The 24,543-nt window shown below is 42.7% G+C and overlaps 1 protein-coding gene across 1 annotated transcript in view; it reads right to left on the bottom strand.

Annotated features, from left to right (window-relative positions):
* The window catches only part of LOC134573201 (uncharacterized), a 159,920-nt gene that overhangs the window by 47,385 nt on the left and 87,992 nt on the right, over positions 1–24,543 (bottom strand). The window contains exon 5 of the mRNA XM_063432782.1: positions 19,922–19,984. Within this exon, the coding sequence (XP_063288852.1) occupies positions 19,922–19,984 (63 nt within the window). The remainder of the gene's footprint in view (positions 1–19,921; positions 19,985–24,543) is intronic.

The following is a 24,543-nucleotide window of genomic DNA, read 5'->3' as shown; positions in this document are numbered from 1 at the left end:
GTTGGGAAGGTCCTTATGGTCCTTATGTTAGTCTAAGAATAAAAATTAGGACAAACTGTGTTATAGGTTTAAAAAGCAAACATTGGTACAAAGTGTAATAAATCAATTCTTGTGTCTAGTGATCAATGTAAAAGAAATTACTAATGTATAAGACATTTACTAATGTATAAGAATAGTAAACTGCCATCTGTTTTTCATTACAGAACCAATACTGTTTTACATGGACAAAAACCTGTATGATTTTAAATAAAAGGACAAATTGTTTGGACTTTCAAAGGACATTATGGACTTTCAAAGAGACTGTGCTTGTGGATTCGATTGGAGAGGACAATATTTCATGGACTAAATCAAACCGATTGTGTTTTCTGGTTAATGTAAACTGTATACAATTGTACAGCATAATAACTATGATACCGTTATTATTAATGTTAGGTAAAATCAATGCCCAAGGTAAATTAATGAATTAGTGAAAAATGTAAAAGTAATTGTAACAAGAAGGTTGTTCTTAGGAGTTCAGAAATGAAAGGGTTAAAATGACTTGCTTCTCCCTCTTGGAGTGTAAAAAGCAATACAGACAACTGGAAATGGCTGTGTTAAAAGGCCTTTCCTTGTAAACTGATACTTAGAGACCAATATCAGAGAACAACATTAAAATCCCATAAGTAATTGGTATAAGTTATTATGATGCATTATATTTACATAAAAGCATCAAAGAGGGGCTTGAAAAATATTATTATGTACTTTAAATGTATTTAATGTGTTGATATAAATATTATAAGTTTTATTCGGATTGCTTCAAGAACACTGAAATTGAGAAGCCATACCTTGGCCTATAGAGTATTACAGACTTTCATTGTATAGGAATGGAGACCACATCTGGTTCACTTTAAGAGTGATGTTGAAGGGCTTGTTTATAGTAACCTTTGACCTAGCCTTGAAAGCCTGAATTCCTTTGAAGACTCACATTTCTACAGGCAATTATTCATTACATCATGTATATAGAAGTTCTTTGTCTTACATAGCTTGCCGCCAAATATAACGTATGACTTTAATCATAGATTTCAAATGATGCTAAGTAACTCCCCTTTTTCTAAGATAGCCACTTATTTTAAAGTAAGGCAATCTTATGTATACTCCCCTCTGTAACTGAATTTTAAACCCATAAAACTGATTGTAGTTTAGAATTCGTGGCCAATACCTTTAACATCAAAAATGGATAACATCTAGAAAATTGCTCTCTGTATTGGACAAAGAATGTTAAAGACATTTGTTATTACCAGATGGATTGTTATGTTTGAATAAACATAAGTTAACTGCAAGATATTTGATTCGATTGTTATGAAAACTGATATGTGACAAACAAAGATTTCACGGAATGCCAATTTCCTACATTAACGAATCTATCCCTGAAATGATAGGTCTTCCAGGGGGTTGTGTAATGTTCTTATGTATTTTGGGAAGGTAATAAAATACGGGTTTTTTAGCATGTATCACCGTAACAAAATCTAGTTCTTTTTTAGTTAAAATTCCCATATAACTTTCCTTTTCTAATAACATCAACAGGGATTTTCTAAACTCCATAGTTGGATCTTTACTAAGATTTTTGTAAGTACTTTGATCATTTAAAATTCTATTACATTCGATGTCATAGTCCTTTGTGTTAATTATCACTATCCCACCCCCTTTATCTGCTTGTTTTATTGTAAGTGTGTTGTTTTCTTCTAATTCTTGAAGGGCTTTTTTTCACCCTTTTGATAAATTATACTTATGGCCTGATATTCTGTCCGGAATTTTTTCTAAGTCTGCCATGACTGCTAGTCTGAATGCATTCATAGGTGCACTCATCTGATTATTAGGGCAGAATTTAGACTGATTTCTTTGGTCCGTATGTTTAACCCCTTAAGGACCAAACTTCTGGAATAAAAGGGAATCATGACATGTCACACATGTCATGTGTCCTTAAGGGGTTAAAGCTGTCTGTAGATAATTCCCTTATGGTGGAACTGGGGTTATTAAGAAAGAAACGTTTCAATGATAATTTTCTCATAAATCTTTGCATGTCCAAAAAATTAGAGAAAGGATTTGATTTCATGGTGGGGGCATATTTTAAACCTCTACTGAGTACTCTGATTTGATCGTCTGTAAGAATCAAATCAGATAAATTAAAAATATGTGTAGGGACCAAATTCAAAAAGTGAAAAGACAATTTTTAGACAAAAAGTATGATTTGGATCTACTTGATAGAGCATCAGAGAAAGTCTCCAAAATTACTAGAATGGAAATTTTAGCACCGAGAGAGAAAAAGACGAAAATAAGGAAATGTTTTTCTGTCCTCTCATCTTCAACTTTAATGCCCAGACTAACTACATCAAGAAGGCAGTACTTAGAAATTGGGACTTGTTGAAACAAGACCAAATATTGGCTCCAATATTACCACCAAAACCCAAAATTATATTTAGGGGAGCACCGACGTTAAAAAAATAAACTAGTCCATAGCCATATTAGACCGTCTCCTGAGAAACATTTTTTAAATTCTCACCTAGGTTTTTTTAAATGTGGCTCCTGTAGAATATGTAAACTAGTAGGTCCACCTTTTGGGGCCACTCTAGAATTTACATCTACAACCACTAAGAAAAAATATAAAATAAAGGAATGCATAACTTGCAATTCCAAACAGATCCTTTCCTTTTGAGCTGTACTTGTGGTCTACAGTATGTGGGGCAAACAAAACGAATGCTTAAGACAAGATTGGGAGAGCATGTGTATAATATTAACAGAAAATTCGAAAAACATTCCTTGTCAGAACATTTTAGCACACACTACAATAGTAATCCAGCATCTCTATCCTATTGCGGAATCCAGAAGATCAAAGTCCCCTGGAGGGGGGGAGATTTAGTGAAAAGTTTAAAACATAGAGAAACTTATTGGATTTACACTTTAAAAACCCTAACTCCATTTGGACTTAATGCCGAATTGGAAAAATAACATATTTTATGATTTGATATAGATAATAGAAATCAGATTTTTTAACAGGATCAATACTATAATATTTTTTACAAGCCCCTTTTTATAAGTCCTTTTTTAATTTCAATGTTTTTATTGATATTTGGTTGCCTATCCTTATTAGACCCTGAAATATGTGAGATATCCCTGGCTGAAAAGTTCAGAACACACAGGCTGAATAAAGTAAATAAAAAGAAAGTCTGTGCCTTTAGATAGATAGATAGATAGATAGATAGCTAGATAGCGGAAAAGAGACTTGCGTCCATCAAGTTCAGCCTTCCTCACATTTAAGGAATGTTTGCACATATTCACCATCAGAAGCATATAAAGACGAAAAGAAAAATTATTTTTCGTTTATGATTGTATTATCCCACCTATTATCTCTTGAAAATGAGAGGCAATGTGAAATAGAAATTGTTAGTAAAATACATTGTTTATTATTTTTATTGCACAAAAGATCGGAGCTTAATTGCTCTGCTAGATGTATAAGACCGGGCTGATGTAAAGAACCAGACATAATGAACTACTCTTTCTAATTTAAAAATTCATCTAGGATATACTGACATTTCTAATTATGTTTGAACTGATGAAAAATTATAATAATATGAATCGCCTATGAGTTTCCCTAACTGTATATAAGATTGGAACCTAATTGTCCCATTAATCAAGGAGAATCAAGTTGATTCTAATTTGTTCAACGAAACTAACCACCCATCATGTTTATAAGTTGATTTAAGTTTTATTACTCATGTTTTAATTACGGATATTTACATGATTGTTTTATCACTTATTACATGTGGAGATTTGTTTAGGACACATTTGTGTCTTTATTATGTTTTAATTGAAGGACAAAAGAGAAGAACATATAATGTTTAATATGTAATTGTTAATAATTAATTTTTAATTCTCAATGTATAAAACATTAGAACCTAATTGTTCCACTAATCTCATAAGATTATGTTGATTTGAATTATCTATTAGAACTATCCATCTAGGATGTTTAGAAATCGATTTAAGCTGTACAATTTATGTTTCAATTGTATACATCTATATTAATCGTGCATATCTATATTAATCAAAACGAAATAATCATATATAGCTATGAGACTGGAAATAAAGCAAGAACTAGAGAATACATGGTTAAATTTAAATGCACCAGAGGATTTTTTATCCTTGAAATTTTTTAATTGATAGAGATATATATGTAACTGCAATCCCCCAGAACACTGTATCTTGAGAAAGCTTGTTTGAACGAGCGAAACACGTAGATCGTGTTCTGGCGGGATTATTGAATTTGGAGAGACTGCAGTAATACTGGCTAGTTGGCGTCTCAGTGAGGATCGATCCGAGTGCACAGAACCGGTCTGGAATTAACATCCACGGAGCGGTAATCTTACATCTACCAACTAATATTCTGCATTTCTACACTTTTATTGTGAACCTTAGAAATAAGTTTCACCATTCTTTATTGTAAGAGTTCTACATATGGGGGGATTATCGTATGGGAAATGAAATGTTGTAACTGTATTACACTATGAAAGTATCTTTTTTATTAAAGGTTGGAAACATATAGAGACAAAGGCTTTCTACATCAATTACTGTTACAACTATCAAATCCCTGCATACATTTGAAAGCACCCCATTAAGATTACTACCGGGACTCTTTATTTAATACATTTCTTTTGTTGACCCCTATACAAAAAATAGGGGTATATTAACTAAGCGCTGATACTGTGTTTATCCATGCCTCCATAATGTTGAGAAGATTCTCAATTCCAAAAAAAACTCGTGGCAGACTGGAAAATTTAGTCAAATGGAAAGGGTATGTTGATTCACAAAATGAATGGGTTCCTGATTATGCTATGCATGTTCCTGACTGATCAGTTTCATTCCACATACCCATTAATATGTCATAGCTCCCAGAAGTAGCTCTTTGGGGAAGGAGTACTGTCATGATTTTGACCACTATGTCATGATTCGGGGGAAATATTTTGAAGGACATTATATGTGTGACGGACCGCCTGGCACCCCGACCGGGTGCCTCCACCAATCGATGCTCCTAGTGCTCACCGAGGACTCCAAGCACTGCACCAGACCATCAGCACCGTAGTCCCCACGTCCATTACATTACATTACAGTTTAGCTAGGAACTCGCCGTCCTTTACCCACCCTGTGTCACGATACTGACCCATTCACACAGAGTATAACCCAAAGGAAGACGTATACCGGACCTTAGAGTGGCCGGACTAATGTCTTAGAGTAGTCAAAGGTATAGCCAGAGGTCAAGGGAGTTCAGAAGATGGACAAACGATATAACGAAGCCAAAATACGGATAACCAGAGAGCAGAATAGTCAAAACGGTAAGCTAATAGTCAAATGCCAGGAAAAACACTCAACCAACAAGGAACAAGGAACCAACAAGAACCACACTAGAGCGCCTGACAACTGACAGGGATACCCTTATATAGTGTGGGGTTTATAGCTTTAAAACCACACCCCCAAAAGGTCTGGGAGTGTGTTCGCGTTTGGGCTACGTCGGCATTTTCTTGCCGACTATGGTGCGCATGCACCGTTTCATAAACGTGGGCGTGTTGTGAGTGGCCAGCGTCAGAAGGGCTGTGCTGCTCACCGGAAGTGAGTGAAGTGAACGCCATGCTGCGCGGGTCCAAAGAGGAAAGGTAAGGTATCGTTACAGCGTTACAGTACCGCCCCTCTAGAACCACCCTCAGGGCGGGAAGAACCAGACTAGCGAGAACGCCGCCTTTCAAATAAACTAATCAGGCGAGGGGCGTGAACATCAGATGCATCCACCCATGAACGTTCTTCGGGACTGCAACCCTTCCAATCCAAGAGATATTGAAGTCTTCCCCTAGAAACACGGGAATCTAAAATGGACTTCACTTCGTTTTCGTTTTGGTCCTCAACTATAACAGGAAGAGGTTTTGAGGGTCTTTGAGTATAACGATTACATATTAAAGGTTTGAGAAGGGAAACATGAAATGAGTTAGGTATCTTCATGGTAGGCGGCAAACGCAGTCTATAACAGACAGGGTTGATACGTTTGAGAACTTGGAACGGTCCTATAAAATGTGGGGCAATCTTCATGGAAGGGACTTTAAGTTTTATGTTACGAGTACTCAGCCATACTCTGTGTCCGACCACGAATGTAGAGGCAGCCCTTCGATGCCTATCCGCATTATTTTTTTGAACTTGTGTTTAACTCCTAACCAAGTCTCTTTCATATCCTTGACAGTGCTGTCAACACTTGGCACTCCTGTAGACGAAAAAGAACTCGGTAACGTGGTAGGGTTGAAACCGTAAATGATGAAAAAAAAAAAGGGGCTGTGTTGAGTAGATTTGTGCACCTGATTATTATGGGCAAATTCAGCCCATGGCAGCAACTCTACCCAATCGTCTTGATGTTCTGATGTGAAACAGTGGATATCCTGCTCTAGACATTGATTCATCCTTTCCGTAACCCCATTTGATTGGGGATGGCAAGAAGAAGAAAGATTAAGGTTGATACCTAATTGTTTACAAAATACCCTCCAGAACCGTGAAACAAATTGCGGACCCCTGTCGGAAACAAAATCTTGGGGTATATACCACCTCCCTTATAAACAAAGAAGCCAGTTCGGAAGAAGAAGGTAATTTGATAAGTGGGACCAGATGGGACATTTTAGAGAATCTGTCTATAATAGTCAATATTACGCTAGGTCAACTACAAAATCCATGGCAATACTCTACCAGGGTATATCTGGAATAGGCAATGGCATGAGAAAACCAAAAGGACGACCTTTGGGTGATTTAGTAGAGGAACAGATACTACAGGCAAGAACAAATTCACAAACATCCTTCTTGTATGAAGGCCACCAGAATTGCTTCTCAAGTAACGAGATTTATGTATTCCTAGATGCCCTGCCAGTTTGGATTCATGCACAAGGGATAGGACTCTTTTTCGATAGGCTAAGGGCACGTACGATTTTCCCCGGGGAACAGTCAATGAAGTACGATCCTGGAATTTGGATAGTTCTTCCATCAACCCCGAAGAGATTTTAGCATGAACAGTGGCTACTATGTGATCAGCAGGGATTATGGAGGACAATAGGGTTTCGGGAGGTGATAAATGTTCATATTGGCGGGACAGGGCATCAGCTTTAGTATTTTTTGATCAAGGTCTATATGTTACAATGTAATTGAAACAAGTTAAAAATAAGGACCATCGGATTTGCCTGTCGGACATTCTTTTGGCTTCTCTGAAATAAGAAAGGTTCTTATGGTCAGTAAGAATGGTAAGAGGGACGGGTGACCCTTCTAGCAAGTGACGCCATTCTTTAAGAGCATAAATAATAGCCAACAATTCCCTATCCCCGATATCATATCTTTTTTCCGTTAACTTCTTTGAAAAAAATCCAAAGGGATGTAGAGGTTGATCATCCTAAGGTCTTTGTGACAGTACAGCCCCTATACCTGTTTCTGATGCATCTACCTCAAGTAGAAAAGGACGGGAAGGATTGGGATGTCTTAATACTGGGGCTGAAGAAAAAGCTTCTTTTAACCTCTCAAAAGCTCTCTTAGCCTCTAGACCCCACTCCATATGATTCCTTCCCTTTTTTGTCATGGCAGTAATAGGGGCGGTTATAGAGGAAAATCCCTTAATAAATTTCCGGTAATAATTAGCAAACCCCAGGAAGTGTTGGATGGCTTTAAGTCCAACGGGCAAGGGCCATTGCTGAATAGCTTCCAGCTTTTTTGGTTCCATTTGAAAACCAGTTCCTGATATTATGTAACCTAAGAAATGAACTTCGTCTTTGTCAAACAATCATTTCTCCAGCTTACAGTAGAGTCCGTTTTTCAATATTTTAGAAAGAACCAACTTGACGTGTTTATGGTGTTCTTTCATGCTTTCAGAGTAGATCAATATATCATCTAAATAGACTATTACAAACATCTGTAAATAGTCTCTTAAAACATAATTGATGAAGTCTTGGAAGACTGCAGGGGCGTTACATAACCCAAAGGGCATAACCCGGTACTCGTAGTGACCATAGCAAGTATTAAAGGCTCGTATTCCATTCATGCCCTTTCTTAATCCTGATTAAATTGTACGCTTCCCGCAAGTCCAATTTAGAAAAGACAGTTGCTCCTTTCAACCTGTCGAAGAGTTCAGTGACTAATGGTATAGGATAAGCGTTCCGTATAGTTATTTTATTTAATCCCCTATAATCAATACAGGGTCTTAAATCTCCCTTCTTTTTGGAAACAAAGAAAAAACCAGCAGCAGCTGGAGAGGAAGATTTTGTAATAAACCCTTTTCTTAGATTTTCTGTAATGTATTCTTCTAATACCTACTTCTCAGCCATAGGAAGGGGATATACAGTGCCTCTAGGGGGTATAGTGCCGGGTAACAAGTCAATGGCGCAGTCGTATGCACGGTGTGGAGTTAACTTTTCTGCCTCCCGTGGTTCAAAGACCGCTTTAAATACTGTTTGGGTATCTGGGTGGTCAAAGGTTCCATAGTAGGTACATTAATCAGACCTACTGGTTCGATTGGAGTAATACACTTTCTGAGACAAGAATCTCCACATTTTAGAATTTCCTTTCTCTTCCAGTCTATTGGAAGGATTTTGTTTGGAGAGCCAAGGAAAGCCAAGAATAACAGGAAAGATGGGAGAAGTGATTTGTTGCAGGGTAATAACCTCCTTATGAAGGGAACCTACGGACAATACCAGTGGACTAGTTTCTTGAGTGATCAGAGGTACCAACAGTGGTCTACCATCTATGGCCACAAGGCCAAGGGTGCGGATCTGTTTTGGAATGGGAGAGCATGTTTTTGACCGAATCTGTGATCCACAAAATTCTCGGCTGCCCCAGAATCTATTAAGGCAATGGTTGATTCCTTTTTTCTTTCCTATTCTATAACCACTGGTAGAAGAAGCCTAAGATCTTTCTTATCATTGAAGGAGGACATACACATAACACCCAAGGCCTGTAGGTGCTGGAGTTTTCCGGCTGGCTAGCACAGGTTAAGCAAGAATGTCCTTTTTTGCCACAATACAGGCATAACCCCTCCCTTCTACGGTATTGTTTTTCTGTCTCAGACAATCACGTAACTCCCAATTGCATTGGCTCTGGAGGAGTAACTGCTGTTGTCTCAGACGAGGGATATGTCAATGCTAGGCATTCCAGCACCCTTCTAGGTCAATCCCTAGTGTTTTGCCTATGCCGGAGTCGCTCGTCAATATGGGCAAGATATGTGATTAAATCTTCCAGCGTATTCGGTAAGTCTCTCGTAGCTACTTCATCTTCATCAAGAGTTTGTCAGACAATCCATTCATAAATACATCTACAAACGCTTGCTCATTCCATCTAACCTCAGCAGCAAGTGTACAGAATTCCAGAGCATAGTCAACTAGGGAACCTGAACCTTGTCTCAAAAGTAACAGAGTTTTGGCAGAATTAGTCCTTCTCCCTGGGGGTTTAAAGGTTCTCCTAAAAGCTGCGACAAATTCCACATAGTTAAAAACTATCGGGTTATCGTTCTCCCACAAGGGATTAGCCCAGACTAATGCTCGATCTGTTAATAGTGTGATTATATAGCCAATTTTAGCCCTGTCAGTAGGATATGCTCTCGGATGGAGTTCGAAATAAATGCTGATTTGGTTTAAGAAACCTCAACATCCCTTAGGATCACCTCCATATCAAAGAAGGGACGTAGCATAGGGTGTACTGTGGTCTCTGGGCAGGGATTTGCTCCTCCGGTTGGAGATGAGCAGTACCGGTTAGCAAGGTTTGTACGGCAAGAGCAATCTGGTCCATACGATGATCCAGTTCCTCAAACCGATTGTCAGGTACCGGCCCAAGAGGGTTAACACCTGCAGGGTCCATGGCCCTAGTGTAATGTCACGATAGTGACCCCTTCACACAGAGTATAACCCAAAGGAAGACGTATACCGGACCTTAGAGTGGCCGGACTAACGTCTTTGAGTAGTCAAAGGGATAGCCAGAGGTCAAGGGAGTACAGAAGACAGACAAACAATATAACCAAGCTAAAATACGGATAACCAGAGAGCAGAATAGTCAAAACAGAAAGCCGATAGTCAAATACCAGGAAAAACACTCAAGATGATAAGAAGCACTAGAGGAACCAACAAGAACCACACTAGGGCGCCTGACAACTGACAGGGACGCCCTTATATAGTGTGGGATTTATAGCTTTAAAACCACGCCCCCAAAAGGTCTGGGTGCGTGGTCGCGTTTGGGCTACGTCGGCATTTTCTTGACGACTACGGTGCGCATGCGCCGTTTCATCAATGTGGGCGTGTTGTGAGCGGCCGGCGTCAGAAGGGCTGTGCCGCTCACCGGAAGTGAGTGAAGTGAACGCCGTGCTGCGCGGGTCCGAAGAGGAAAGGTAAGGTATCGTTACACCCTGGACCCAAGACCAGGATCCAGCTTCCAGTGGGCAGACCTCTCCTACTCCAGAGAGTGTAGCAGGAACAGCTCTTATAAGAGCTAGTGATTATAGCAATCCAAAGAACAATCCCAAGAGCAGGGATTATAGCTGGTATAGCTTTCCCCTACAAGCACGAGACAAGTCTCTGTGTTGAGGGTAAACTGGAACTCATTTATTGGGGGCCATAACTGTCTGGCCTTATTTGCATGTCCCCATGCAAGGGGCACTTCCACATGAACCTCGTGGGGGACTACAACACAAAATCACAGACCAATAACAGTGATTAAATGCCTGACACTCCCATATCTAAACATACAATCCTTCCCCTCTGCCTGGGAGATAATTGAGTCAGCTACTGTTTTAACTCTATTATCTCCAGGCAGACAAAACACATATACCCACAAATGTTACATCCCCTGATAGCCCTGATCTGGGTGACCAACATATCCAAATATCACCCAGATCAGATTCAGGGATTTTACGGAAGTTTTTTTTATTTGACTGACTGCACGCATGATCCCATGTCCAAAATAGTTCCAGAGAATCAGGGCTTGCAGTCGGTCTAGTTCGGTAGTTTAAAAACAAATAAATTACCGAACACAGTCAATGTTCTTATCCTGGAGCTTGTTGCCCTCATCCAGACAAACGATCCCACCGAACAGTGCCCTTCTAACTTGTATAGAACCGAACGCGGTATTCAGGAGTTTCTGTGTCCAATTTTAGTTCCATGAGATTCATGCCCAAAGACCGCTGCCTGCGTTCATGCGAACAAGATGGCAACCACCTCGTGGTTGTCCATAGGAATTCGGCCACCCAGAAAAACAATTAGAACACTGCGGTGAGAAATGTTCCAAGTTGTTAATAGGTGTTAACAAGCTCCCGGGTGTTCCCTGGTTCGTGCGGTTGTTCGGTAGTCTAACAGGACAATGTTAAAATAGGAGGGGAATGCAAACTACCAAACAGAATAGCCATAAAGACACAAACAGTGTCTTTAGCCAGAGTTTATCACAGGGGCCATAGTCACAGGGTAGGAGGCTGGCAGACAGGCCCCTCCAAGAACCAGTGGCGAGGTTACTTTTGCCACATATCTTCCCCCCAAGGGAAGACTAACCAGGTACCTGACCTGCTGCCGGTCAGTACCCGAGTTAGTCTGGCAGCCTACCCACAACCAATCACTTAACTTGCAGATCTCTGGTGTCAAGCTTTGTCCTATCTGTCTCCAGCGGTCAAGTGGGCATCTGGTACTCCTGGATTCTCGGTTGCTCTCCGGCTTGTAGTTGGTTTTACTTGGTGGGCAGAGACCAGCGGTGCTCTGCCCCGCAGCCAGCGTTACAGCTGGGTAATTGAGAGGGTCGCCAATTCCGGGATTAAGGCCAACTGCGCTCTGCCCTGTTGCCAGCTCTTCTGCTGGGGGGGACTGGTACATAGTCCTGCCCTGTAACAAGGGGCAGGTAGGTCAGGTAGGGAAGAGGCCAGTGGCACTCTGCCCTTGTGCGAGCTCTTCTGCTGGAAGGGGGTCAGCGGATACTGCCCCGAGGATCCGGTTGAGGATCCGCTGTGGAGAGGAGAGACCGCTCACCTCCTCCCCTGTGTATTCCCACTGGGGCTGTTGGGGATCTGGGCCAGCTGCCCAGCATCCATGTAGCATCCCATCTTCACCTGCCAGTTGGGGTTTTCCTCCCAGGACCACTCTAGTGGGTCCTGGGGTAGTTGGGAAGAGCTGTCCCCTCTTCGGTATCTCTGGCTGCCGCTAGAGAGAGGGTCCGGTTGTCTCCTCTCCCGGCATGGTACTCTACCACTTGGGAGTAGGACCGACTGTCTCTACTCCCGGGAACTCTGGCTGTAGTTGGGGATCTGGGTCGGCTGCCCAGCATCTCTGTAGGGCCAGTGGAGAGATCTCGGTGCCATCTCCACCTGCAAGTTGAGGTTCCTTCCAGGACTAGTCTATAGGATCCCCGATTTCTGCAGCTGGTAGGGAAATAGGGGATACCGCAGCCAAGTCTCTGGAGGACAGATACTGCTGCTGAGGTGCTGGGCCGATTATCTCTGTTCCCAGCAGTGTACCTGGTTACCGCAGTAAGCTGAACAGTTGTTGGTAGCTCTGCTCCAGCTCCCACTCCATGGTGACCAGATGTATTAGGCCTGGCTCCAGGTCGCCAGCTCTAGGGAGATCCAGCAGGGCTTTCCTGATGCCGTGGATGTCCCAGAGCCGATATTCTGCCGGACACCCAAAATCACCCAAAGTAAACAACAAGGCAGCAATCCTAAAAGGGGATCCCTCTCAACCCTTTAGGATAACACCAGGGCAAAAGACAGAAAAGGGCTGCACCACATATGTTAGGATAAAATAGAATAAAATAAATACTGTGAGTCTTATTGCAGCTGTGCAAGTTGTCACATATACAAGTGTCTCTTATTCGAAAAGTAGGTTCAATTGTGGCTCCTAGGTTCTTATACTTGGAGGATGTGTAAGGTCTGGGTGTCTTTGGTCTCTGTATGTGGGTAAAGAAGAGAAAAAATAACCTGATAGGAATAAGTCAGGACTTGGTAAGCCATGTATTGGTAATAATGATATTGCACTCACATATACGGGAGCTATGACCACCTCTAGTGTGGATCGCCTATAGTGGTATAATCCCCACTTATGGGAAATGGTGAAGGTGTCACGCTGCCCTCCTGTCAGAGGGCAGCATGGGTCCCGGCGGCGCGTATCGCTACAGTGGTATTCCCACAAACTAAGGGAAATACTGCCAACCACTCACCAGAGGTGACCTCTCCTCTCTCAGCAGCCGGCTCTGTATCAATAAGGGCAACGCCCGCTGCTGCTGTGAATATTAAAGGGTTTCCTGTTTAACCCTTAAAGGGCCAGATCAATCACTTTAATTTGGGTGTGTTACACACAAACTTGATCACGTTTCCCTACAGCCTATCAGGAAACACCTTTAGCTATTTAAACCTTGTTTGTTCATTTCTCTGTGCCCTGTCGTGGTTTCCAGTTGGTTATCTGAGAGCGCGTACCTTGTATTGTTTTCTTGTGTATCTGACCTTGGCTTCCCTTATTGACTATCCGATCTCTGTATTCCTTGACTTTTGGCTTGGCTCCTGACTATTCTGAATTCTCCATTCCTTGACCTTTGGCTTGTTTATCGTTTGTGTTATACTTTTGTCTTGGCTTTTCCCTATCTTGTATCTTTTTGCCTTTTTACGTTAAATCCGGCCATTCTAAGGCCCGGTAATACGTCTTAGGTATTTTCTTGTTTTCTACTTAAGTTCTGCGTGTTGGGCATCTACAGAAACCCTGACAGAAGGTTGATCTTAGCTGGTAGTTGTCTAGGTGCTCGGAGAGAAAATAAGAATAGCCACAAATAGTGCTCTCAGTAAGACAATAATAGTTGTGTAAAATATAAAAAAAATCGTACTCACAAGTGTAGAGCAGGCTCACTCCTCTATGTTGACAGCGTTGGTGGTATGATCACCCCCTGGGATTTTCTTGAGAGTAGTAGTAGATTAAATAAAAATAAATTAAATATATCAGATTAAAAAAAAGTAATTTCCATAAAGCTCCATTTGAGAAAGTCTGTTATGACGAAATGCGTTATGGAAATTACTTTTTTTATCTGATACAATAAAGGATTTTGGTTTTACAACATTTTTATTATACCATTACCTTTTTATTCCAATATTTTTCCTGGCTTTTTAAATATTACAAGTATTAATATATTTTACTTATTTTTACTTCTTCTACTACTACTACTACTATCAAGAAAATCCCAGATTTTCCACATAATAAGAGACACTTTTAAATGTGACAACTCACACCGTAAGCCCGGGCCATTATAGTCCTCACCTTCCGGCATACTGTCACCAGCCACCCGGTGCTTTCACCCGGTGCGCCTGCTGTGCGGTCCTCTCGGCTACAGGGTCCCCATGGGCACACAACCAGTCAGGTTTTTGCTCTTAATCTGTTTTTTACCCTGTGGGTTACTTAACCCCTTTTTTCCATTTAGTAGAATTTGTGTATTTAGTTTGCACTTTGTTACCCTTGTCATACTTACCTAGCGTCATGCAGGCTAAGGGTGATGGGCCTGAATGCCAGCTCACTGAGTTCCCTCAAGTGCAAACTGAGGATGACATGGCCTCTGAGGAGTTTCATACTGACTGGAGTGAGGTGGGTGACTCTGAGGCTTTGGAGGCTGATACTGAGGAGGACGTTTCCTCTGCCACTGAAGCCCTTACTGGGGCTAGGCGCCTGCCCAGGGTGGTTTCACTCTGTCATCGGGTGGGGGCACAGCGCTTCTGGATACTCAGGGTAGCTGCTGGACGGGTGAGTCGGAGTTGGAATTTGACGTAGCCATCGGCTGGGTACAGCAGGCTGCTTTATTGGCAATGCCAATACAGCTATATCGGCCGAACGCCGGAATGTGATACTTTTGAAAATCAACCCTAAACTGGCAAATATGGCTTTATCAGAGCCCGGTCCCGCAGCTTAGGGAATGCTCTTTGGGGAAAGTTTTCTCAAAGACCTGGGGTCCTACTTGAACACGTTCATGGCAATTGATAAAGCCCAGGCGAATATGAAGAGGATGTTTTCTCCAATGGTTTTTGGAGGAGCCGAGCATAGCAGGAGCCGTCCACCTGGTCGTGGTTTCCGGGGCTCATTCCGTGCCACTTAAGGCTCCTTTTTCCTTACACGAGGATTCCATGACACCAAGGCTCTGACCTTCTTCAAATCCAGAGGCAGACCCGGAGAATTGGACACCGTTGACGGAGAGGTACCCACTATATATCCCATAAGCGGGGATTATACCGCTGTATGCGCTTTATCCCAGAGCTGGTTTTAAGCTCTTATAAATGTGAGTTCTTTACCATTACTCTTTATTATTCTCATATTTGAGCCATACATATTGCACTATTGGATGTCCCTCTCTTTTATCTTCTATATAAGTGGAACCACCACAATATCCGAAGACCTTACCATTGCACTCATCTCCTTAAAGGACCACTCTAGGCACCCAGACGACTTCAGCTTAATGAAGTGGTCTGGGTGCCAGGTACCTCTAGGATTAACCCTTTTTTTTATAAACATAGCAGTTTCAGAGAAACTGCTATGTTTATAATGAGGGTTAATCCAGCCTCCAAATCCTCTAGTGGCTGTCTCATTGACAGCCGCTAGAGGCGCTTGCGTGCTTCTCACTGTGAAAATCACAGTGAGAGCACGCAAGCGTCCATAGGAAAGCATTGTAAATGCTTTCCTATGCGACCGGCTGAATGCGAGCGCGGCTCCTGCCGCGCATGCGCATTCAGCCGATGACGTCGCGATCAAGATGGAGAGGAGGAGGAAAGCTCCCCGCCCGGCGCTGGAAAAAGAGGTAAGTTTAACCCCTTCCTCTCTCCAGAGCCGGCGGGAGGGGGTCCCTGAGGGTGGGGGCACCCTCAGGGTACTCTAGTGCCAGGAAAACGAGTATGTTTTCCTGGCACTAGAGTGGTCCTTTAAGGACCAATCGTAAGAACACACAAGTTGGACTTTCTTTATTATTTGTCTCTTTTATTGGAATTGGACTTTTAATATCTCTTACAATTTATTGTGGCGCAGCCTTTTTTATCGTTGTTTTTATCTGGCTTCTGTACTCCAAACTGTACGGGGTTATCCCCTCGATTCACTGTCTGTGCCTGTTCAGTGTTATGTCCCCAGGGAACTCAGCCTGTCGACGGAACAAGAGTTGTTGATTTCCTCAGAAATTCAGGAGGTGCTCGGAAAAGGTGCGATTCAAGAACCCGGGGCATCACAAGCATCCTTTTCCTGGTACCGAAGAAGGGCAGAGGGGTTTGTCCTGTGACAAACCTCCGTCCTCTCAATGCCTTCCTACGGTACCAGCACTTCAAGATGGAGGGCATCCATAGTCTGAGACCTCCTCCAAACGTCGGGCTGGTTGAACAAACTGGGACATGTATTTCACGGTTCCAATCACCATGGAACACAGAGATTTTCTCCATTTTATCTGACGAGGAAAACATTGTAGGTTTACATGTCTACCGTTCGGTCTCTCATCAGCTCCTTGGTGTTTAACCAAGGTTATGAAACCAGTTATGTCTTTCCTCCACACACGGGGTGTTCGGTTGATTATCTATCTGGACGACATCCTGATCATGTCCCAGTCGCGGGATCAGCTTCAGTTACATGTGACCTGGACAACCAATTTGCTTCAGAACTTGGGTTTCCTGATCAATTGGGAAAGGTCGGTGCTGACCCCAGTGCAATCCATAGAATTCTTGGGTTTCCGGGTGGACTTTACCCAGCAGTTCTTGTATCTCCCGGAGATACAAGCCATAAAGAAGGAACTCAGGCAAGCCCTTCGAGCTTCGGATCAGTCGCTCAGACAGTTGGCAAGGATCATGGGCCTACTTGCGGCTTCCATTCAGGCTATTTTTCCGGGGCCTCTACACTAACAGACCCTTCAACATCTCAAAGGCTCCTACGAGTCGAGACTGCAGGTCACTCCTACGAGTCGAGACTGCATTTGGACACCGAGTCCAGAGACTAGTTGATCTGATGGCTTGTGCAAATGGAGGCGTGGAACAGCAGAGCCATTTTTGGGTCCGTTCCAGATGTAGTGATTGAATCCAACGCCAGTTTGCACGGATGGCGTGCGTGCTATGGCAACGTTTCCAACGGAGGCAGGTGGTCTGAGATTGAGAAGTCACTGCATATCAAACTGTCTAGAACTCCTGGAAGTTGCCTTTGCTATTCGCAGTCTTGCCCCCGGTCGCACAAACTGCTGCATGATGCTCAAGATGGACAACGTGTCGGCGGTGCATTACATTAACCATGTGGGGGAAATGAAGTTGAGGGTATTGGCAATCTTGGCAAAGGATTTCTGGCAATTCTGTCTATGCCACAACGTCTCTGTGACAGCAGAGCATATCCCAGGCTTGGACAATTCGTGGGCGGTATTCGAGAGACTCTGGAGATTGGCACTTACACGCTTCGGCATTCCAAGGTATAAAGCAGTTATGGGAACCATTTGAAGTGGATCTGTTTGTGTCCTGGCTAAACACTCAGCTACCAAAGTTTTACAGCTGGAGACCAGACCCGGATGCGTTCCTTCAGACTTGACCTGGCGCTCGGCTGTATGCCTTCCCTCTGTTCAACTTGATTGCTCGCATGCTCTCGAAACTGGTCTGACAGAATTGTTTGATGGTGTTGGTCACTCCTCTGTGGAGGTCACAAACGTGGTTCCCTCGGTTACTGGAAATGGCGATCGACTGCCCACGTTTGATTCTGAACTTCCCGGCCCTCCTTCTGGATCCAGATGGGAACTTGCACAGTTTAGTGGAACAGGATCCCCTACTTCTGGTGGTGTGGCTCCTTTCCGTGGACCTTGGACTATCGTGGGTGTTCCTCAGGTAACTCCTCCACCTCCTCAACAACACATGGGCACCGGAACACGATCTGCCTATCGCTCATCGTGGCGACTGTGGTCTGGTTGGTGCGTGGGACGAGCGATGGATCCCATATCTGCCCCTTTACATATGATTTTGGGTTCCTTACTGGCATGTTTGAGTCGGTGAAGGCATATCGCACCATCAATTTGTTCCGTTCAGCTATTTTGGTGGGACATCGGGGCAAAGATGGATCTCCGGTCGGGAGACATCCTTTCGTGTGTCGTCTCCTCAACCTTGCTCGACCTCCTCAGGCTAGGTTCTCTGCCTTTGGGGACGTCAATGTGGTGTTACAGTTCTTGACATCTTGGTATCCAAATTGGGAATTGGTGCTTAAGCAACTGTCCGCTAAGATGGTAATGTTGTTCTGCCCGATGTCTTGCAAAAGGGTGTCAGATGTCAGGACACTTGATTGGGATGCTGTTACTTTCATCCAGAAGTTATATCCTTTAATATATCCGGCGGCATCCACAGCCCTAAGAGCCAAGCCCCTCACCCAGACATCCTTGCAGCAGCAGCATGAGGGCGCTTTAAATGCTCACTCCAGCCCCTGTGTGTGTCTGTATCTGCACGAGTCACTGTGTGTGTCTGCATGGGTCAGTTTGTGTCTATGTGTATGTCTCTGCATGGATCAGTGTGTGTATATGGGTCAGTGCGTGTGCATTAGTTTGCCTGAGTCAGTGTGTGTGTTAGTCTGCATGAGTGGGTGGCGCGAATGGGACGGCAAAATATGCTTGCACCGGCCCTGGCTCTCAATCTAATCTTTTGGGAAGATATACAGGGATTACCGAAATACTTTTACTATAAAATAGTAAGTTAAGCCTTTTTAATTTTGTGTATCGATATACATATTGTTGAACACGGTTTAGAGGGCTATCCTATAATAGGTTAATGCCTTTTTAGGCTTTCATTTTTTTTTATTCTTTATTTTTTTTTCTTGAGCATAAAGATACAACCATGCTTGCAATATCCCAACAGCTTGAGCAAGTACACCAAAGAGCATAGCATAACACTAGTAAGGCATTTGAAAGGTTTGCACATTTGTTGGATAAAAACTATAATAAATAGGCTGAACAACATGTCTAACCTTTGTATATAAGAGGAAAAAAAGAAAGATCAGCAGGATACATGTTTAGACATAAGATGATCGGCTAGTAATAATGCAATATAACATGCTTGGGGAGCAAGAGTATTGTGAGGTCACCGCTACCAACACATCCATTCTAACACCACTGCTTATAAAATAAAATGTATGATAAGAAACAAAAACATGTCAAACTAAAAAATAAAGTAATGGTGGTGGTTACTTTGGCCAGGTTATGTAAGGAGTAAAGCTGGGCATCAGTGAATAGAATTGTGTCAAAGGTCAACCAATAACGGAAACATCGAGAGGAGAACATGAAGGATCTGCTAAATGGTCGTCAGAGGAGGCATGATGGTATCGGCTAAGGGGGATGCCCTCACTGCCCCAGGTCTGTATGCAGGCCAACATCGTCGAGCACCATGGTGGCATATCAAGTTCAGTTTTTTTTTTTTTTTTTTTTAAAGGTGAATGATCATGAGCGTGTTTGCACAGTTCAATAATTAGCTTTTGTACTATATATTTTATTTTTACATATCTTTATCTTACGTTTATTTTGTAAATAAAGAGAAATAAAAAAGACAATAAAGATATAAAGTAAGAACATTATTTCACAACAAAAGAGGTAAAGCCTCTAGAAATTTTGTATCAAGAATATGCTCAGTTCACCAATTTGACCTAAAATGTTTGGATTGGTTGTCCTCTGATTTTTGAGGTTTCTACTATGCTCATATCTTTTTCAATTCACCACTATTCCCTGTTTGTGAATAAGCAGATATTGCAGTAAGTGAAATTAAGAATATGGTATTCTTTAAGCTGTAGGGGACCAGTCTCAGATTCACCTTGAGATTCTGCTTTTATAAATATGACTGTTAGTTTACATTTAACATTATTATGTTACCAAATGAACTGCACTAGTCCTGCACTGACTAGTCACAACTTACCCCCAGTTTCATGTCAAAGGAATGATGTCGATGATGTTTCATATGAGGACTTCTAAATTCATCCTATGTGCAAAGATAAAAGCAAGACATATCATGAACCATAACTTTATAGAATGAATGTAAAGAAAATGTGTTTAAAATGTCCCTACTACAGAGTTCTATTTGTTAAAAAAATTATATTGCATGTGAAAAATAGCCATTTTATGTATAGATTTGTTCAGATATGTAATAATAATAATAATATATAATATATATATATATATATATATATATATATATTTAAGGCTGGGCCTGTAGTTGAGGGAGGGGCTTGATTCCCATTTAGAGGGGCCTCCTACCATTTCTGTCACACTGTTATGGGTCTGGTGAGTTGCAGGTGACGACTTCCGGTCACTCACAAGTCGCCATGTGGCAGCCGGTACAACTGTTTGTTCAGCTTACCTGTCTTTTCACTGACCATTTCCAGCCCACGTCCTGCTCCAGCTTCAAGGAGACTGACCCGGAAGTTGTCCGCTGAACCGCAAGCTATAGCCGTCATGCCTCGGTCGCATCCCATGGGTCATCTTGGGTTGGGTCTATTTTGTTACTTACCCGTTCGTTTGTTAATTTTTTTCTTTCTGCGGCATTCAGGCCTTTAAGCATGAACGCCGGGTTTCTATACATAATACAGGGGAGCTTTCTGGACTTTGTTAAACTCCTTTCGTACTTTTGGCTCCACTTCGCATACTTTCGCGCTGTTACAGATGAACAGTTATTCTAGGGAACACTTCACGTTTCCAATTGAAGTGTTAGAGCGTTTTGCATGCTTTCTCCAGAAGCCTTACGCTCTATCAAGTTATACTTCATACCTTATTACTCCAAAAGTACTATCCACTTTCGGTTTTACACTCTCAGGTACATCATGTTACCACATACCATTTCACAAATCATTACCTTTTTTTTTAACTAGAATTTTACTGGCTCATAGGGCTCTAGGTGGCCATTAATTGTATTTTCAGGCCTCTATGCCTTTTGTTAGTGGTCCCGTGAGGCCAACACCCGTCCTCATACTCAGAGGTATACGCCCCTCAGGGCAACGCATAGTTAGCCACCTCGCATGGTTGCATGGAGAGGGCCTCACCGGTCACTCCCATTGTATTTTATGCTTTAATTTTCAGAGAGGCCAACACCCCGTCACAACGTTTGGTGGCCACAAAACCCCTCGGCCCAATACATAGAGCCTCTCAAGCCGCTTGTCAACTAGTAGGGCCTCACCTGTCACTTTCTTTAGTGGAATAGTTTTGCCACTTGGCACTAGATAGCCAGTCAGTACTCATGTGGGCCCCCACTAATCATGATGTGATATTTTGGAATGTCCCATATCCTTCCAGAGTGGGATCTGGTAGCTATGGTACTCGCTAGATCTTCCAAAACTTTCCCGGTTGGAACCTCACCCACTCCACCAAGTAATTTCTTTTTCACCACATGTTCCAACGGTCATTAACCCATCACATGTGGTCCCACCTAGTTACAAGAAGGACCTCCTGGAGGGCAAGGATGTTAATCTTGTTTCACTTCTAAATGCCTCCCAGGATGTCATCGAGAATAGGACCTATGCGTATGGGGATGTTTCAGTGGTCCTAAGTGCTTGAGAATCAAGACTAAATAAGAATAAGCCATCCCAGAATTGATCTTGGCTTTTGGTGTATATAGGAACATGTTGTACTTCGTTTACCTGGAGGGGGCATGAGGGGGAACTGGATGCATATATGCACATGCTGGTGGATCTGGGGCACAAGTACAGGGGTTCAGCTTTCTGCGACTACCTTCGTTCTTTTGCGGCAAAGGTGTCTGCAGCTCTGACTAAGTTTAATCTCAGTGCAGATTGAGCAAACTAGATACGGAGTTATTCTGCAGAGTGCAGACACTTTGCAGGTCTTAGGACATGGGCTTGTTCAGGGTGCGCATCCACTTCCCATTCCACAAACAAGTTTCCCAGGGGAATTCAATCCCATATACCACCACTAGATTTGAGAAGGTCTTAAAAGACAAGCTGGAGTGAAACATAAGTTTTTCGGTAAGTGCCAGAATTGCAACAAGTTTAATGTCGGCACCTGTGGCTTTAGCACCTGCAGATTGTTGCATGTCTGCTCTTATTGTTTCAGACCCCATGCCAAGTCCATGTGTCCTCATAAAGGTTCCCTAAACCCTACCTCACATGTGTAAACATTATGTTTCGGCTGAACTGTTATGTAATCTCCCATCACAGCATTTGGTCAATTTTCTTATTGATGGGCTATCACGGGTTTTCACACAGGTATTGTTCACATGCCATCTGGTACGCTGGCTTGCAAAAATTTGCGAACGGCGCTATGAGTTCCAGAGACGGTTGACGTATTGATAAAATGAAGTAAGATCAGGGTTTTGTTTTGGGTCCTTTTAAGTGCCCACCTTTCACATCTTGGAGGACAAACCCTTTTGGGGTAGTCTCGGGGGACTATACAAATGGGGGAAATACAAGCACAGAATAATTATTTGACCTATCAGTCCTCACTCCACAACAGTACCTAGTCTCAATGCTCTCATCCCCTCTGACAAGAGCTCCCTACAATACTCTACAATTGAGAATGCTATCTAGGCCATTTCTTGCTACAGGGGTAGGAGCTTGGCTTAGTAAGACAAACATGGTTAGCACATTCAAATTACTTCCCTTCCACCTTTCACTTTAGCATCTGCATGGCACTGAGTGGAGGGATCTATACTATTTTCCCACCTCAATTTCGGGTCCAAGAGCAGTCTAAGATTTTGACATTTTCGCAGGATCCCTAGGTGGGCTACTAATTCATGTATGCATATGCCAAACAGTCATTCATTACCTAGATGATTTCCTCACATTTAAAGACAACTCTCCCCCCCCTCCCCCCCTAATAGTCTCACTGCGGCGATCAGTCTCACCAGTAGAACGAAGTTCCAGACACCAGTATACACTTCCTAGGGATCCAATTGGATTTGGTTACAATGCAGTCCTGTCTTCCTCATGATGGGATTGATCACATCCTCACAAGTATAGACCTATACTTGCGGTTGGGCTCCTGCAACCGCAAGGAGTTAAGGGCCGGCTCAGTTTTGCCATGAGGATCATCCCACGAGGTAGATCATTAATTTCACAACTTTTGAGTTTATTTCCTGATCTTCATTCAGACAGTACCCCCCTCTCCCTAGACCCACACGCAACTTCCGACTTACTCAGGTGGCACACTTTCCTGACTACGTGGAACGGGAAACATGTTCATCCCCCTTATATCGGCTAATTCTCCATCCCTCTGGACAGATGCATCGGCCAACTCTGGTTTCACTGCCATCAGGAGCTCTGGGGGCTCATGGCCCACAGAGGTTAAGAATATACCAGGTTTCATCTAAACATCTGCCCTATTCGACTTATATCCAATAGTGGCAGCAGCAATGGGCAGGCAACTCGGTCAGATGTTTTCAGACACCCAAGCTACCTACCACATCATGAATAAGGGACGGTCATCTTCCCTGGTTATTATGAGGTTCTTAAGGAAACTTACGTGGGTGGCGGCTACACACCCATTTTCCTCACATGCATCCTTGTTCCTGGGGTCACTAATATGTCTGATGACCACCTATCTCATTCCGCTGTCATGCTTTTCACACTACTCTACCATCAGCTTCCCAGCTGGCCTCTCTCATCCCTCCATTCCAGAACGTATAACTGGAATTAATGTCTTGTTAACACATGCTCAGATTCTCACCCACCTGGCACTATCTGCAAACACTAGAAATCTTAGGATAGGGCTTGGCATTTTCAATAAGTTCACTACCGATTATCACGTAAGGGTTAAGTTTGCTATGGAATCCATGTTGGATTTCACTTCCTTTTGCCACCTCAATTTAAAATTGTCATTTAGCACCATTATACTCTACCCAACCGATACCCAACACTATATGCTGACACAGTACCCCTACAAAAATAGGATTCCTACCATTTTACCAGATTAAGGCCTTGTTTAATGGAATCCAAAAAATACATGACAATATTACCCGCTTAAGACTACCTATCCACAATTAATTGTTCCACTCCTTAGCTCACCTACCATGGTAATCAAACTGCTATTTACCTGGTTTTATGGCTTCTACAGCCAAGAGAGTTCACAGCCATAAACCTCGCCTCCACGGATTACCTTAAAGGTGCCATATCCACAAATTACTAGTGTCACTATGTCCTTTCACTCACTCCAAACTAGCCAGATGGGGCACACAGTTGACATACCCTACTATCCTTTGCCCATTCAATGGTGCCCGGAAGAAATATTGGTAAATTTTCTTAGCTCAACGCAAAACATCCACACCAACCTTTATTGGAGCTACACAGTACAATACTCTCCACTGTCATATTCATGCTCTATGTCCGCATGCCGTTAACTACATTAGGCCTAAATGCAACCTACTTCTCAGGCCACTGCTTTCGTACGGGGGAGGGGGGGGTAGCATCCTCTGCATCTAGCAATAACATCCCGGCCCATGTCATCGGGACTATGGGACGCTGGGAAACATTCACCTATGCAACATATATATACCCCAACCAGTTCAAGAGATCAGGAGATTTGTCAAGCATTTAT

The sequence above is a fragment of the Pelobates fuscus genome, chromosome 9 (assembly GCF_036172605.1).
Source record: "Pelobates fuscus isolate aPelFus1 chromosome 9, aPelFus1.pri, whole genome shotgun sequence".
In the NCBI taxonomy this organism is placed as follows: Eukaryota; Metazoa; Chordata; class Amphibia; order Anura; family Pelobatidae; genus Pelobates; species Pelobates fuscus.
This window is presented reverse-complemented; position numbering and strand designations above follow the sequence as displayed.